We start from the raw sequence: 16,139 nt of genomic DNA on the forward strand, positions 1-16,139 counted from the left end.
AAAAAAAATAGTACACATATGTAAGAATTAAAAACAAAACACGGATTGCTAATGCTTGTTAGCACAGTTAGCATTTTTGACAAAGATATAGTTGTTTAATATGGATTTGCAGCAGGAATATTGAGCTGTAAGTGATGGCAGTGTGATTTTAATAACATCAATATTCATGTGTTACTCAGTGTTTGAAAACTGTATTTACATTTTGTGTATATGGCTGAGTATACTTTGAAACAAACTGCAACTAATGCAATAATAGGGGTGCAATGTGCAATTATTTATTCAGTTATTTCCTTATTAGCATGGATACAGGAGAGCTGTGTAGCGCTTGTTGAAAAATGCTTTTTTTGAATTTGATCCACTTTCCATGTGGCAGCAAAGGCAGGAAAACAGAATGACTAGACATGATTTATTTTTTATTTTCTTTTGTTTTTCAGCTTTTGTTTGTGTGTAATTGCAGTTTGGGGGAAAAAAGTGATAGAACTTCGTAACTATTTTTGATTGATTTATTTGCTATGTGCAGATCTATATTAGTTGTGAGTAATTACATAGGTTTTAATTTCAAAGTGTTGGTAAGTATAAAAAACAAAATAAAGTTTCATTTTTTCTTTCTGTGACTTGTTTTCTCTCTTTCTGGTCTCTCTTTTCTGAAAATGAACATCTTCGGATCAGTCATCATCTCTATAATATCCCCTATACACACATTAAAGCCTGATGAACCGTGAGCTGACAAGAGTCTATGTCGAGCAAGAAAATCCCCCCGGGGACATTCAGATAGTTATTGAATACAGCTAATTATTGTATGGCAAAGTGATTATGGTAATTAGGTGATGAGGTTCAAATGGGAATCTCATCTATTCTTCTTTTAAAATGAAAGCTGTGTAAAAGTTGCTGTGGAACAAACATTAAAATCAGATTTTAGAAAAAGGGCAATTAAATATTACCAGTGATGCATTAAGCACTGGAACATGCATATTGTTTAGAGCCCTGGTGGTTAATGAAGAGCCCGGGGACCTCTTTTTCCACAGTAAAATTAGGAATAACTATAATTTCTTATAATCATGACCATTAATGCTAATTTAATTTGAATTTGTCCTAATTAGAGAATGACTAAGGATGACTATTCTTGTCATAAGTTGCTCTATCAACACTTGTATTTCACAGCTGCAGTACAGTCAGTTTGAATTAAATCAATTTATAAAATCTATATCAAAAAATGCAACTTTAAGCAGTCGTGGCTGTCTGACACTGCTGTACACGACATTCTGACTGTATTTCAACTTCCTCTGGAGCCACAAAAGACTTATTGCAACTTTTCACATAAGCAGTAGCGTTCTCCAAAACCTATAGATGAAAAACTATGTTTGAATATATGATACATGATACAAGATGTGAGCAGAGACTCAGGATGGACCCAAAAAAAAAAACCCTAATAACCTTTAACTCAGACGACCTGAGCCCATTTCCCAAATCTTGTAAACGCATTTTCTGAGCAAAGCTGCAGTTGAAGGTCAGCCAGGACAGCCACCTGGTCCAGACATTCCTCAAATACTATCATTTCTATCATTTGTCTGTGGCATTATCAAATCATTTCACTTCGCCCCTCTCCTCCCTCTTCAGTGAAAGACTCATTTCGACATTTCTGCCTCTTCATATGAGCTGGCCCATCTTTGAACCTGCAAATTGCTTTGCTAGAGTGGATATTGAGCCCAATTTTCCCCTCCAAAGCATGTGATACACCGTCTTATGTGCTCTTAGACTTTGTACCTACAAGAACATTGCTTATGAAAGACAGACAAACAGCAGATAAATCAAAAGAGGCACTTTCTCTTCCTTTAATACGACTTTAACCGAGCGTTAAAGGAGCATTAAACAGGTGAAAAGTACAACTTTCGGAGGATTTTTTTCATCTCAATCTCAGGAGATCTTTTGGGGGATAAAATGTTCCGTGTCTGGATTTGTTCGAAAGCTGAGAAGATCCTCAAGGACAGAGAGCCGGTCTTATTATGTGGTGTGTGGCAGAGCTGTGAAAACGTGTAATTGCCAGAACACCACTGAGTTTATCTTCGGAGAACACGGGCGGCTTAAAACAGAGCACAACACAATGCCAGGAAATGTACGTTTTATGGACGCCAGAAGTTTTAGGGAAACAGATAATGCTTCCCCGGGTTCAGGGCTGGATTCAAGGGTAGATTAAGAATTTTTCTGCTGAGAGCCAAGACGCTGCCTGAGAAGTTGATAGGTGGGAATCGTTGGCAGAGACCCAGCGGAGAGCTTTGCAGCGTGTATCACAGTTTAACGAGCTGCACCTGCAGCTGCGAGCCTGGCTGACAATTTCAAGTCCTGCCACGCAACAGTCATAACAAATTTATTCTCATTATACTATTAAATACCAGAATGTCAAAGGGTGCCTCGCAAAGGAAGGTGCATCCCCCATAAGCCTCGGCTGGTGACAAACTCAAACTAGACGGTTGGGTTGAGCACCGTGGAGGACAGTTCAAGACATTTACCACTCAACCACGATCTGAAAGCGAACTTCTTTAAACTGCTGAGTGGTTCATCATGTCTCTTCAAAAGGCTAATCATCAGCTTTAACTTGTTATTAGTGGCGCAGGCTACAGAACTGTGAGCTTATTGATTAAATGTGTCTCGGTTAAATGCGTCTTGGGCAACCTTATCAGCAGACATCGACGCTGGAAGATGCTGCAGAAACCCTCAGACTACATTAAGAGACTGTGGTAATACAGCGTCTGTGGATGGCTGTGGTTACGTTAAGGGAAAGACTGAGGTTATGGTTCGTAAAAAAAAAGCCAACATTAATTACTGGACATTAATTCTGGTCTCCAAGTTGTGGGTGTCCAATATGGTTGTATTTCCTGGAGATACTGGGCCTGTGTTTTTTTTATGTACAGTCTTTAGACCTCTGACTCTGCTCGTCTTTGTACTAATGATTCAACCAGGAGAGTTTAATTTCCATTCAAGCCCTGGAAGTGCTCCAGCTGCCAGCCATCTAATGTTCTCTGTGCAGAAAATGAACTGGACTGCCCAAAATAACTCCCTCCGGAGCCAGTTATTAATACCAGTATGATAAAATGATGTGACAACTGGCTCCTTAATCACCTCAGAGGCTTACAGTAAAATCTGACACATCTGACCCGACGTTCAACATTAGCCGATGATCAGATAATCTGCCGTACTGGAAAAAAGATGCAAGTATTAATTTGTTATTTCATTGATCCTTTGCTGTGGTATCTCTAGACAGTGGTGAGCTCAGGGTGTTTAAACGGGCAGGGTCGATAACAAAAACGAGGGGCAGTAGCTAAATGCCATTTGTGTTGCTAGAGGGCACTTTATTGCTTTTTTTCCCACTGGAAAGGCATCTTTTGCTGTGTTTTTTTAGGTAACATGGCCGGCCGATCGGCCCTTGAGTCCACCAGTGTATCCAACCATACGCTGGGGCAAGGGCGGACAAAATCTTGGGATGGAACCCAGAATAAGAAAAGAGGACAACAGTAAATCAAATGAGCTTAACACTGTGCATCAGACTGAGCTCTCCTCAAGTCAATTTACCTCCAATGAGGCTCAATAAGGGTTTGTCCGACTGGGGCTGGACAAAATGTAAAGCCATTCACTGCCCCTGTGTTTGGCTTGGCATTAAAGTTGGCGTGGGTCCACGCCATCACTCAGCATTGCTGTAAGCTGCTTATAGACAACCTTCTCTATAATGCAAACGAGGGATGCCAAAGCAATGAGGGAGACGAGGTGCAAATGTAAAAGTTGCTGCACACGTCCTGAGGTAGTGAGGAGTCACAGGAAGCCGTTTGGACACGCGGGTCACAGTGGTACAACATGCTGTGTCCTACCTCGTGAGGAAAATCCAAAGTCAGACAGTCTCTGCAGCGGGGAGGCGGATCACATGTAGCGAGCGTGGCTCTGGAGAGGTCAGCGTATACTGTAGGGCAGCATAATGCTGCTTTCAGTGCGTGACTTCACAATGTCATTTATAATAAACCTGACATGACATCCAGACGGGACAGGATGATGCCAAAACTAAAGCTTTGTTAAAAAGAAATACTACTGTGGTGCAATTTATTGATTGCATGACGACTGAATATGAATTATGTTGTGGCAGAATCACTCAGTGTGTGATGCTTACCCGACTAAGGTTCCCTGACTTGGCTCAGCTCCATATCATTGTGAGGAGCATGAATTTATTTAAGATGGCTTACCAGGCAGGAACTTTGCCAAGAGTCTGACAAGATGAGTGAGGGTGTTAAACAAATGCCTTGGCAAGTTTCACGTAGTTTAAACACCAAAGAATGTGAAGTAAATCTATCGGCCTGATTATCCAGGAGCAAGAGAAACAGTAGCGTGAGGTTGTTTTGTCATTTATGGCTCCGCTCTGATTTTGAGTACGCTCGCCATAAAGCAAACTCGTGCCCGCTGAAATGCTTCAGTAGTCCATACAATCAATGGTTCTGCCTTTCAGCAAAATTGACAGGGCTGAACTCTGCACATTTAATCATGCAGATGCTTTGAAAAAGCCCTGGCTGCATTCAGGTGGTCTTTAGGTCACGACAGTACAGCTGGGAGTACCTTCAAAGATCTTTTGTCAGTGTGGGGGCGTGAAGGACTTCATATTGAAGTCCTCCATCATGGCAGGACAATTGTAATCAATGTTTATGAAGAATGACAGAAAGAGGCATGCAGGGCAAGCAATCAGTCACAGGCAGGAGCACAAGGAGAATAAAGAGGTGGTAGGTTGCCAAAATGGGGTTCAGGGACTTTTAGGGATGCTTAGAAAGGACTTAGACTCTCTAAACACCTATTTTCTACCTCTATTCTGTCATTTAGTGATTTTAGTGATGAGGCTGTACTCTAATAATCAGTATCTTGTACCAGCAAACAGCTTACTTGCCCTTAAATGCCTCTAAGGGCTCATCAGTGTGGCGTTTTTGCACTACACATTAAAGTTAACTTCTCTTGTAATGTACTTCAAACAAATTTAGACAGAGATGAAAATATAAATTAAAGTAAATGTGGGAGGGGAGACAGAGCAGACATCCTAAAAGACGTTTAGATGTCATTCAAAGGTGCAAGTGAGCATGAAATTTAAATGTGATACCTCGGTGGGTGCAGTGGAATGAGCAGATGCTGTAGATGATAACAGTGTGACACACAATGAGGCCATAACGAAAATAAAAAAAATCATTTTCAATCCAATCTAATATTTTTTTTTTCAAAGTCAATCATTTAGTCTCGTAAACACCTGCGATGAAGTTAACTGTCCGTCAAAAGTTAATAAAGGCCCAAAGTTTTCTCACTTCGCATGAATAAAGACAGAGCTAGCTTGGCTCAGTCCAAAGGTAAGAAAATCACTTGCCAGCCCCTCTAAACCTCACTAATTAACACCTTACAGCTTGTTTTTTTGAATCCATAAAAACTGGGGTATAAAAACAACAACAACAACAAGAGGTTATGTGGATCGGTGGTTGCGTGGCAACTGTATAATGGCAAGAAATAGCAAATAACCCTCCTACTGAACGGCAAACTGTCCTATAATACTTTTGTTCAAGATATATACATGTAACATGCTCATTAATGAGCTTCAGAGGTGCTGGCAGGTAGATTTAAACTTCACCTTTAGGCAGAGCCTCACCAGCTGTTTCCCCTTGTTTCCAGTCTGTATGCTAAGACACGCTAATCCACAGCTGGTGGTAGCTTCATAATTACCAACTCGCCTAACTTTTCGCAATAAAACAAATAAGAGAACTTACAAAATGTGGAACTATTCCTTCAAAGGTACACATGGAACTGTCTGATAATCACGTGACTGAATTTCGTACTTGCAGGTGACAACACCTTAGCTTTACCTTAGCTTAGCATACTATAATAGCAAGTAAAAGTCCTGCACTAGAAATATTAAGAAGCAGTCAATTATCAGCAAATCGTTCTCAAAGAATCAAAAGTCTAAATATTTACAACGCAGTCAAACAGTTAAATTATGATATATGATTGTATTTCACTGTTGTAGCTGGTCAAAGTGCTTTAATTCTGATATAGTTAGTTTAACGTGTCATTTTATAAGCTGATCACAGCATCTTAGAATGTGCCTGTAAAAATCTTAATCAGCAAAATAGACTAATTGGTTTGTTGGTAAGCAAATAAATGTAGGAGAGTAGCCGACAAAGAAGCTGATGTCACTCTGAAATTTGTGGCAGAAAATGTAAATAATCAAGTAAATTACACCTCAAACTCGTACTGATTATCAAAATGACAGCTTTTACTGCTAAATGACATTTATATACAACCAAGTTAATTGCTGAGACAGTGTTTTCAATCAAGCCCTCTGTTAAATAAGGCTATGACATAATGGAGGAGATGAATACATTTTATTGATATGATTGAATGATTATCTCTAAAAATGGTGTACTGTTAATAAAGTTACCCCGGTGACTCACAGCATTAGCAAGGATCTTAATTCATCGAGGGAGAAGAGGGAGAGACGCGACCAGAGCGGTGCAACTCGCACTGCTGCGCCTCTGCGCATATCCACACACACACACACACACACACACACACACACACACACACACACACACACACACACACACACACACACACACACACACCCCGACAGACACACAGCTGCTGCAACCCTGCCTGACAGGAGGTTGTAAACTGCGATCTAACAGTTGGATCCGGACTCTTGAGCAGGCTGTATTCTCTGGATATCGCTGCTGCCGCGGGACGTTAATTTCTTAAGGATGATTTGTGGTTGTTTATTTCTTCAGGATGTCTCCTTAAACAAAAGGATCTCCACCGCTGTGACTGCATGCTGATCTGAGCCGGACAGAGTGAAGCTGTCAGGTAGGTGCACTCTCAAATAACAACTCACTTTTTATACTTCTTCTTATTGCCATGATTGAGTTTATCTTGAAACAAGTCAATACTTCAGGTGTGAAAGCCGAGAATCTTCAATGACAAATGGAGCTTGGTTTCTAGCTATAGTTATTACAAGATTAGTTTGGCAACAACCAATTAATTCATTAATTTGATAGTAATATCCTTAATGGAACTATGGAAAGTGTTCTTTTAGAACAGTACATTATGATCAAGCTGATGATCATTATCTAGATTAATGAGTTTTCCAAGAGCCTAATGTGACATCTTTATGTCCAACCTACAGTCTTAAACATGAGAATATTCAATATATTATTAAAAAGGCTTAGACATGAAGGAAATTATCATATTTTATTCCAGAACGGAGGCTGGAAACAGTTCAATTCTGGCATTTTTTGGCTATCAATCTGCTGGTTAATTTCTATTAATTAATTATATCTGAGTTATGGACCAAATTGTTGGTTTCCAAGAGCCTAATGTGAATCTTTATGTTCGACTAACAGTCCAAAACACAACGACATCCTTTTTTTTTTTTTTATCTTGTCTTATCTTATCTTTTTTATCTTTGATGAATTGATCGACTGTTTCAGCTCCAGGTGGTTTTTATCTCCCTAATTGTCAAATGAAGCAGATTTACTAATGCAACAACACATTTATTTCCATAAAATCTCCTCCTCTCTGATATGTTGTGATTGGCTATCCGACTCTATTAGTGTTTCAGTAATATTCCTACACTGATGTAGTGAGACATTAATCTTATCAACATTCATTCTGGGACACCTGGAGGCATCAAAAAACTGACATTCAACATCTGATCAAAAAGCTGTTTGCTGCTTATCAGCGGCTCTTTGTACCGTTATCATCCAGCTGATGCATTTTGTCCTAACATCGTTTTAATTTGCGTTCTGACCTTCACTGCTCTCACATGCACGACTGTAAATCTTATAGGGTACGAACAGGTTGTTTTATTTAATCACAAATCACTGTTTCAAAGTTCATCTGCTGCATGTTGATGAGCTCACACCTTGTTTAATGGCTTGTCGTTCTCTCACAGGGACAGACTTTGAGTGAAGGGAGCTGCATTGTAGAAACATGCTATTATTATGATAATCTTGAACTTTACTAGCTACCTCTCAAAGGAGGAAGGCATCTGAAAGGAGACAAATGTGTGGGAATTTCTCTGAATATGCGCTGTGAGATGATGTTGACAGAAAGTGAACAATGGCATGTAAGTTTGAAGAGTTTTTCCCCGATTCACATCATCAGAGGTTTTAATGGTGTTTTTGGAAATCTGAGCACCAACAGAAGACTCGGTTGTCTAGGTTGCAAAATACAGAACAAAGGAATTCCTACATGTGAACTTTCTGCAAGGACTTGACATTTTCCTTATCTCACCTCCATCTTCTCATCACTGTTTCTTTTCTCAATTGCAGGTTTCTTCCATGAGCACATGCCCTCCCACCCTGGATACACAGTTATGCATCCTCCTGACAAAAATTTGCCTTCCTCCTCGTCGACTGAGCTGCACTTTGACATCTCATTTAAATAGTATGCAAACCTTTGTACACCTGCTCCTTTTGTGTTGGATCCGGACTCTGTTTTCCCAAACTGTCAAGGCATATGTTGAACGATAATGTCCGAGTGAATGCTGAAAAATGCCCTGAGAATGAAACCTTAGAGACTAAATCCATGTTGCAGACAGACTTTAGCTCTAGGTGAAGGAAAGCGTCCCCCTTCGTTCATGTGAATGAGGCCAGCTCTGCGATGAAGCGGTGATGCCAACGTAGAGGGTCATCTGCCAAGAAAGTTGAACCGAGATAAACTTTTGCTGGAACATATTACAACGTCATCCTGCAGGGCACTACATCAGCAAACCAAATGCGTTCAAGTGGACACTCCTGTGATAACTTCCCAGAGCTGTAAACCTTGTCCCTGAGGATCATAAAGCACTGTGCAGTGTTTCAGCGTCTGATCTCACTCAAACTGGACCTTCTGGATGTCTTTACAGGTACCTAAAGCAAAACAACACCACCGACACAACGCCAACGAAACGCAGGGCTGATTTCAGTCTGAGCGCTCGCTAATGGGGGCCTCTCAAAGGTCATCCACAAAACCTCCTTCCTGTCTTCCTCTTTCATTTGTGGGAACATTCTGGCTTCTGTCTGTGATTATGACTGCGTATGCTTGCCCTAAGATCTGTCACTGCACGGACAGGAACGGTGTGGTGGTGCAGTGCACCTCACGCAACTTGGAGAGCATCCCGCCGAACTTGCCGAAGGACACCGTCGTTCTCCTGCTTTCATCTAACCGGATCAGACACATCCCACAGGAGGCCTTCACGGACCTCCACCGCCTCAGGGAACTGGACTTGTCTCACAATGCCATCGAGAGCATGGAGGTCGGTGCCTTTCAAGGAATTTCAGAGAGCCTGCGGACAATGGATCTTTCCAACAACCACCTCAGCAGCCTCCCGAAGGACACCTTTGCCAAGCTCCATGCCCGTGTCCGCCTCTCCCACAACCCCTGGCACTGCGAGTGCTCTTTGCAGGAGGTGCTGAGGGAGCTGAGGCTCGACCCCGAGACGGTGAACGAGGTGAGCTGCTACACGTCAGTGCAGGAGGAGTACGTTGGACAGCCGGTCATCCAGGTCCTGGACTCAGGAATCAACTTCTGCAATTTCCACCACAAGACGACAGATGTGGCCATGTTTGTAGCCATGTTCTGCTGGTTCTCCATGGTAACTGCATACATCATTTACTACATCAAACACAACCAGGAGGACGCCAGGAGGCACATGGAGTACCTGAAGTCTCTGCCCAGCTCTTCACACATTAGCAAGGACTACGACACAGCCAGCAGTGTGTTCTAGTTGCAGCTGTACCAATGAATTTAAATTAAAGTGCACCAATCAATATGTTTACAGCATATAAAGAACACTGACAGCTCTGCAGCCAGTGATAAAACTCTATGATAGACACTGCAGAAGGCACGAAGACAAAAGGAAGATCACCATGAAGCGCGGGGCAAAGATTAGCAGCAGACTCTTTAAAAGCTACAAAATCAGACAGTAGCTTTGAACGTGTGACCAGAAGTTTAAAGCGGTCTTGATTTCCCTCTTTCAGTGATACCAAAAAGATGGCAGGTCATTATTTCTCACTAAAATGTATGTTTAATACAAAAAAGAACCTCAGAGGGGAAACTCCACCAAAATGCCAAACACTACTGCATTTTATGATGTGTTTTAAGAGTTCACAGTGAATTTATCCACCTAGTGAGGCAAACTGGAGAGCCACTTCAGTGTCAGTCTGAGTTTGGGGAAAATTAGCCACCTGAAAAATAATCCCTGCAGCTTTAGAGAGGGATAGCCTGTAGAAAAATATCACTTTTAAGGAGGTTTATGTGGGAATGTAAAGTTTTATGATGTATTTCAAAAAAGTAGAGCCTCACTGGGGACTTGTGAAGGATAGCAGAGAAAGAGGTAAAAGTAATATTTAGATGTATCATCTGTTAAATTCTTCTGTGTATTGCTTCTTAATGTGAAGAGTTTGTGTGTTTAATAATCCACAAAGGATCTAACCCAGTGGTGCAGACTCGTTGGCATTGAACTCCTCTGGCGCCTTGTATTAAAGGTGTATCAGCTGCCAGGAAAAACATTTCACGCTTGAACAATTGTCACCTCACGTATTGTTTTCCCTCAAAAGGTAATAAGTGTCACTTCGGAGGGTGCAAATAATCAATTCCTGTCACAGAACGCTTCGATTAGATGACCCTGTCTCAGCTCAGAGGTTTATATATATTGCACTTGTGTAATCTTTCTCAAGATAGTACAAAGTAGTTTTGTGAAATTCCGACATGCAGTTTTAGGATAAACACTGTGAAGGAGAACGGATCACAAACATTCACACATTCAGACAACTAAATTAAAGGATTGTTGCAATTATGCAATCGATTGTCATTATGTGTGGAGCTGGAGCTGAATTTCTGCTTATACTTGGTCGGTTCATGTGAAAACAGACTGCAGCATTTTAGTTAACTAGCAAAAACCTCTCCCTTCCTCTTGTGCCAAACACTTGAAAAGAATTTGGGCAAATGGAGCCATTTCACATGAATTTCATCCAAATAAAGGGCACATTTCTACCAAATCTCAAAACAGGAGGTGGCGCTAATTTTCCAGTCTGCTGCCACAGAACTGTGGCAGAGAAAGGAGGTGAGATGAGATAATGCATATGAAAAAGTTTGGGTCAAATGGTATGAAGAAAGTTGTAGAAAACCTGATAGTTTCATTGTATTCATTTGAGGAAGGTTACAGTGTCTTCAACACAGATCCAGAATCCGCTGGAGGGATTATATAGCTCATCTGGACTGGGAACACCTTGGGACCCCCCTGGAGGAGCTGGAATAAGGTCGCTGTAGAAGGACATCTGGAATACCCTAATGCGCCTGATGGTGCAGCAATCCAGTGTCCATTACAACAAGCATCACGACTAACATTACTAGTCCAGTGACCTTTGTTGTTATGCCAAAACTGCTACTCAGTGAGGATTAAGCAACAAGACTACTTGCTTAGGTTTGTGAAAAGATCATGGTTTCGGTTTAAATGCAGTGTTTAACTGACCCTGACCTCCTGCCAACATGGACTTCCCTGCTCTTTATATTCTGTCAGTCGCACATGGCACCATGTCACGGTGTTACATGAAGGGCAAAAGCAAAAAATGCATTGTGATAACACACAAAATGCTGTGTGACATGAGTGATGCAAGGCTGTTAGGGAAATATATTGGTTTCATTGCGGAAAAGACTGCAGTTTGTGTCACAATAACTCCATGAGCCTTGCATCCACCCTTTACGTTTTTGGACTTTGTGGATCTATAACAATGTCGCAGTATTTCCTTGTTTGCACCAGACTGACAGAAGTCATAACTTGTACAAACACTTGAATGTAAACGAGCAGATTGTGGCAGTTTGCTAAAATGGCAGAAGCTTTTTTGTTTTGTTTGGGCAGTCTCCTCAGTAAGTGGTTTCATCAGTGACGGCCCCTGTTTTTGATTTCATTTTAATAAACTTGTTGAGTTTTAATTAAAATCTTGACTGCTGCACCTTTATGTTTGTTCAAATCAATTTTCCAGTTGTCTCGCTCCTGTTCTCTTGGTCTGTCTCGCTACTTCTTATCCCAAGACAGTGCTTTATTTACGTCTCTCTCTCTTGTTTGAACTATCTAATAAAACTTAACATTTATCTGCACCCTGCTACTTCTTCCCTTTCAGGAAATAACGAATCTGTGTATGTGTGATTGATAAAGAGTTTGAATCCTGCATCAAATTCTGTGTGTTGTAAGGACACTGTCATAATATGCCACAAGCTTACGCAACGTTTCAACCTCTCACACCATCCTTTATCAAGCCACCCCTAGCAATGAAATCCTGCTATTTACCTCTCCAGATTATACTGACAAATACCCACAGCTCCAAATATGGAGTCCATATATCTTCTGCTGCATAGATCTGGGCAAGGCAGAGTATTAATACGTGTCTTGCAACCCAGAAATAGTTTCATGCCACTGACAGTTCAAATCTATAAATCTAATGAGCCTTTGTGGAGGCGTTTCAGTGCCAGATCTATTCGGTTCTCACTACAGTATCCATCTATATCAGGGATGTCCAAAAACATTTCAGAGGGGGACTGTACACACTAAGTCACATTTGTATCTGTTACATTAACATTTATATCAGTGAAATAATTATTGTTCAAGTGGCAGTGCAGCCAGTTCATCTTAACCATGACTTTGAAAGTGAAATGTTATTAAAATGTCACATTGGCAGTGTTTCTATTTTCCTGATCTAGCAAAGAAATTTCCCCTTTTGTGGAACAATAAAGTAATTCTGAATCTGATTCTGATTCTGATCTGTTGATGTCTGACATACTGAAATCCCTCAGGTCATAATATCCCTCTGGGTCCAATTTGAATTACATTAAAGATGAGAGTAAGCAATTCTGGAGAAAGCAATTTAATTTTTGTTGAGTCTTACTGGCAGGTTGGAACAGAAACATTGCACGTAGGTGGAGGTCGGTTAGCCTGAACCTGCATCAGTTCTTGCTGAAGTCAAAAACAGAAAATGTCTACTTGCACAAATATGTGGGGCTGAACAAGCTCAGCAATTTCTTTGCAATTCCTCAAAAGGTTCACAAAATTGCTATGAGGACACGACATTATGGCCTGTCTTCAAGCTTCTTTCCTTCTGGCTGAATTTAGCACTTGACATATTTTGGTGTCTAATGCTGACCTTGTAATCTGACCCATCTCTCCAGTCAAACGGTCAAAACATTAATTACAGTCCACATTACTTTGTCTTACAAGTCCCAAGGGCTGCGCCGTGCATCCTAATGAATTCAATATTATTAATTAGCTGCATAGAGTTGAGGTCAGTGTGTCTCTCCAAGTTTAGGGTCAGAGAAATGAGTGGTACTTCATTAGCATTACATAAGCACCAAGAGAAGTGCTTTCTTCTACACTTGGGCCGTTCGACAAACCACTCAATTTTTTTTTAAATTTCTGACACAGTGAGTCCTTGATTTCTAACAGTTAGAAAAAGGTAAACATGTAGGCAGGTTCAGTCAGTGGGCTTCACTGAGGGTACGGCATTGTCACTTATCCATTTATACACTATTTAGACTTATCCTACCTCAAACCTAAACTCCCCCACCTCCTTGTGAAGTGCCATTGCTTCAAGTTCCCAGCTTTTTATTCATCACTGCCCCTGATGTTAGTCTTGGACTAATACTTCAAAATCATAGCTCTAGTAATGTGGTGTGGAAGTCATGGAGGGAATATTCTCATATTGTAAATGTCTTCTCCACAAATTAGATTCCACCAGGCTGTTGAATAATTGGGTGCCCATATTGCTGATCAAGCAAGACTCTTAATGTATATCAAAGATTAAGGACAAATGTATAGTAATGAGGCCAGGCTATAAACTGTATAAGTGTACGTTGCCACTGTAATGTCACCCACTGGGTTAAGGACTACCGTTTTGAAGCCTCAAGTTTGGCATTTCTTGTATGTCACTCTAAATCGGATCGTGAATTACAAACTGAGCTGAATGCTGTGTTGTAAAAGCGAGAAACTTAATGACTGAGACCATCAACTCATTAGTAAACTGTTTACTGAATATCATTTTCTCATAGACTTCTGTGCAAACTGACTTTTTTTTTGCAACCAGTGGAGTGGTCACAACCAGTAACCCTACTGGAAGTGAGTGAGAATGCAGATCTAAGGCAATCCAGCATTGGCCTCAATTTTTGAGAAAGAAATTATAAATGTACACTCATGATTGTCAGATTTGCTATGAAAATAATTTCTGATCCAATTCTAATCTATTAAATCATCTTGTTGGCAAATATTATATTTTATTGATGTTGTACTCTTATTCACTTGAAATCCATTGCAGTGTTGTTGATTTATGATATTTATTTGTCAGCTTCAAGCAAAGGGGAGAACAGCATTCCTTTATGGAGATTTACTGCAATGTTTGCAGATTGCCTGAAGGCCATCCACTGTCATCACCCATAAACAGCGACCTTCAGGAAAATAGAAAACGTCAAGAAGCAAATGCGTATGATTATTAGTTTTGGTTGCTTTCCTATAACAGTAGGTTTAGTTGGTAAGGTGACACAAGGTGATGCCCATCTCAACCAAGGTGACTTGCTAGAGTATCACCTTAGAGAGTCCCAGTCGAGAACCTTTTGTTCTGCACAGTAAGGAGCTATGGAGACCTTGAAAATGAGTTCCACTGTTGCGGACGTAATTTTCGGAAAATGTTAACAGAAACAGTCCAACACGTGGCCGGTCAGCTCAGTTGGTTAGAGCGTGGTGCTAATAACGCCAAGGTCATGGGTTCGACCCCCATACTGGCCAGTATTTTAAATTTAGCAGATCCACACTGTGGACACACCTCTGCTGGTGGGTGAGTGAGCTCGGAGGTGATCAACAATGACGTCACATCGTCGTTGACTTGGCTTCCAAAGTGTGACAACCACAGACACGTGGGAACAAAAGGAGAAGCCCAGTCCGAAGGAGACCACGTGGCCTAATGGACAAGGCGTCTGACTTCGGATCAGAAGATTGAGGGTTCGAGTCCCTTCGTGGTTAGAATCCTCATGCGACGAGGCAGATGATGCCCATCTCAACAAAGGCGACTTGCTAGAGTATCACCTTAGAAAGTCACAGTAGAGAACCTTTTGTTCTGCACAGAAAGGAGCTATGGAGACCTTGAAAATGAGTTCCACTTGATCTCGCATGCAAAGCAGGAGGTCTGCCATTTAAGCTAATTGCCCTCCTAAGAAGCTAACTGCAAGGCCGTCACAACAAAAACACTATAATGGAGCTCTCATTTTCACTTCCTTTATGTACTTTTCAGAAAATGTTGACAGAACCAGCTCAACACATGGCCGGTTAGCTCAGTTGGTTAGAGTGTGGTGCTAATAACGCCAAGGTCATGGGTTCGATCCCCATACTGGCCAGTAGTTTAAATTTAGCTGATCCACATTGTGGTCACACCTCTGCTGGTGAGTGAGTTTGGAGATGAACAATGACGACACATTGTCAATGACGACACATCGTCATTGACTCGGCTTCCAAAGTAAACCCCAGGTTCACAGCTGTTGATGTTGAAGTCTGTGACAACCACAGACACATCAGAACAAAAGGAGACCCCGTGGCCTAATGGACAAGGCGTCTGATTCGGATCAGAAGATTGAGGGTTCGAGTCCCTTCGTGGTTGGAATCCTCCTCGTTCAGACGTCATGCAACAAGGCAGATGATGCCCGTCTCAACCAAGGTGACTTGCTGGAATGTCACAGAGGAGAACCTTTGGTTCTGCACAGGAAGGAGTTATGGAGACCTTGAAAATGAGTTCCACTTGATCTGACATGCAAACACTATAATGGAGCTCTCATTTTTACTTCTGTCGCGGATATACTTTTCGGAAAATGTTGACAGAAACAACTCGACACATGGCCGGTTAGCTCAGTTGGTTAGAGCGTGGTGCTAATAACGCCAAGGTCATGGGTTCGACCCCCATACTGGCCAGTAGTTTAAATTTAGCTGATCCACACTGTGGACACACTTCTGCTGGTGAGTGAGTTTGGAGATGATCAACAACTTCACTCACAATGAAGGCACATCGTCATTGACTCGGCTTCCAAAGTGAACCCCAGGTTCACAGCTGTTGATGATGAAGTCT

The 16,139-nt window shown here is 41.4% G+C and overlaps 1 protein-coding gene and 4 non-coding genes across 6 annotated transcripts; all 5 read left to right on the forward strand.

Moving 5' to 3' along the window:
* Nucleotides 1–7,348: 7,348 nt before the first annotated feature.
* On the forward strand, nucleotides 7,349–12,439 carry LOC119015340 (leucine-rich repeat-containing protein 3-like). Of its 2 annotated transcripts, none has more exons than XM_037091164.1 (3): nucleotides 7,349–8,448; nucleotides 8,599–8,908; nucleotides 9,095–12,439. In XM_037091164.1, the coding sequence occupies exons 2-3, from the start codon at nucleotides 8,897–8,899 to the stop codon at nucleotides 9,767–9,769; spliced, it is 687 nt and encodes a 228-aa protein (XP_036947059.1). In that variant the 5' UTR covers nucleotides 7,349–8,448; nucleotides 8,599–8,896; the 3' UTR covers nucleotides 9,770–12,439. The 2 variants fall into 2 exon arrangements, with proteins under 2 accessions (XP_036947059.1, XP_036947060.1); XM_037091165.1 differs by having other exon boundaries at nucleotides 8,758–8,908.
* Nucleotides 12,440–14,738: 2,299 nt separating this feature from the next.
* trnai-aau lies at nucleotides 14,739–14,812 on the forward strand. The gene has a single exon. It is a non-coding gene; the product is annotated as a tRNA-Ile (tRNA).
* Nucleotides 14,813–14,973: 161 nt separating this feature from the next.
* trnar-ucg lies at nucleotides 14,974–15,046 on the forward strand. Its single transcript has one exon. It is a non-coding gene; the product is annotated as a tRNA-Arg (tRNA).
* A 297-nt stretch (nucleotides 15,047–15,343) lies between these two features.
* Nucleotides 15,344–15,417, forward strand: trnai-aau. Its single transcript has one exon. It is a non-coding gene; the product is annotated as a tRNA-Ile (tRNA).
* Nucleotides 15,418–15,911: 494 nt separating this feature from the next.
* On the forward strand, nucleotides 15,912–15,985 carry trnai-aau. The gene has a single exon. It is a non-coding gene; the product is annotated as a tRNA-Ile (tRNA).
* Nucleotides 15,986–16,139: the final 154 nt, after the last annotated feature.

The sequence above is a fragment of the Acanthopagrus latus genome, chromosome 24 (assembly GCF_904848185.1).
Source record: "Acanthopagrus latus isolate v.2019 chromosome 24, fAcaLat1.1, whole genome shotgun sequence".
NCBI classification, from domain to species: Eukaryota; Metazoa; Chordata; class Actinopteri; order Spariformes; family Sparidae; genus Acanthopagrus; species Acanthopagrus latus.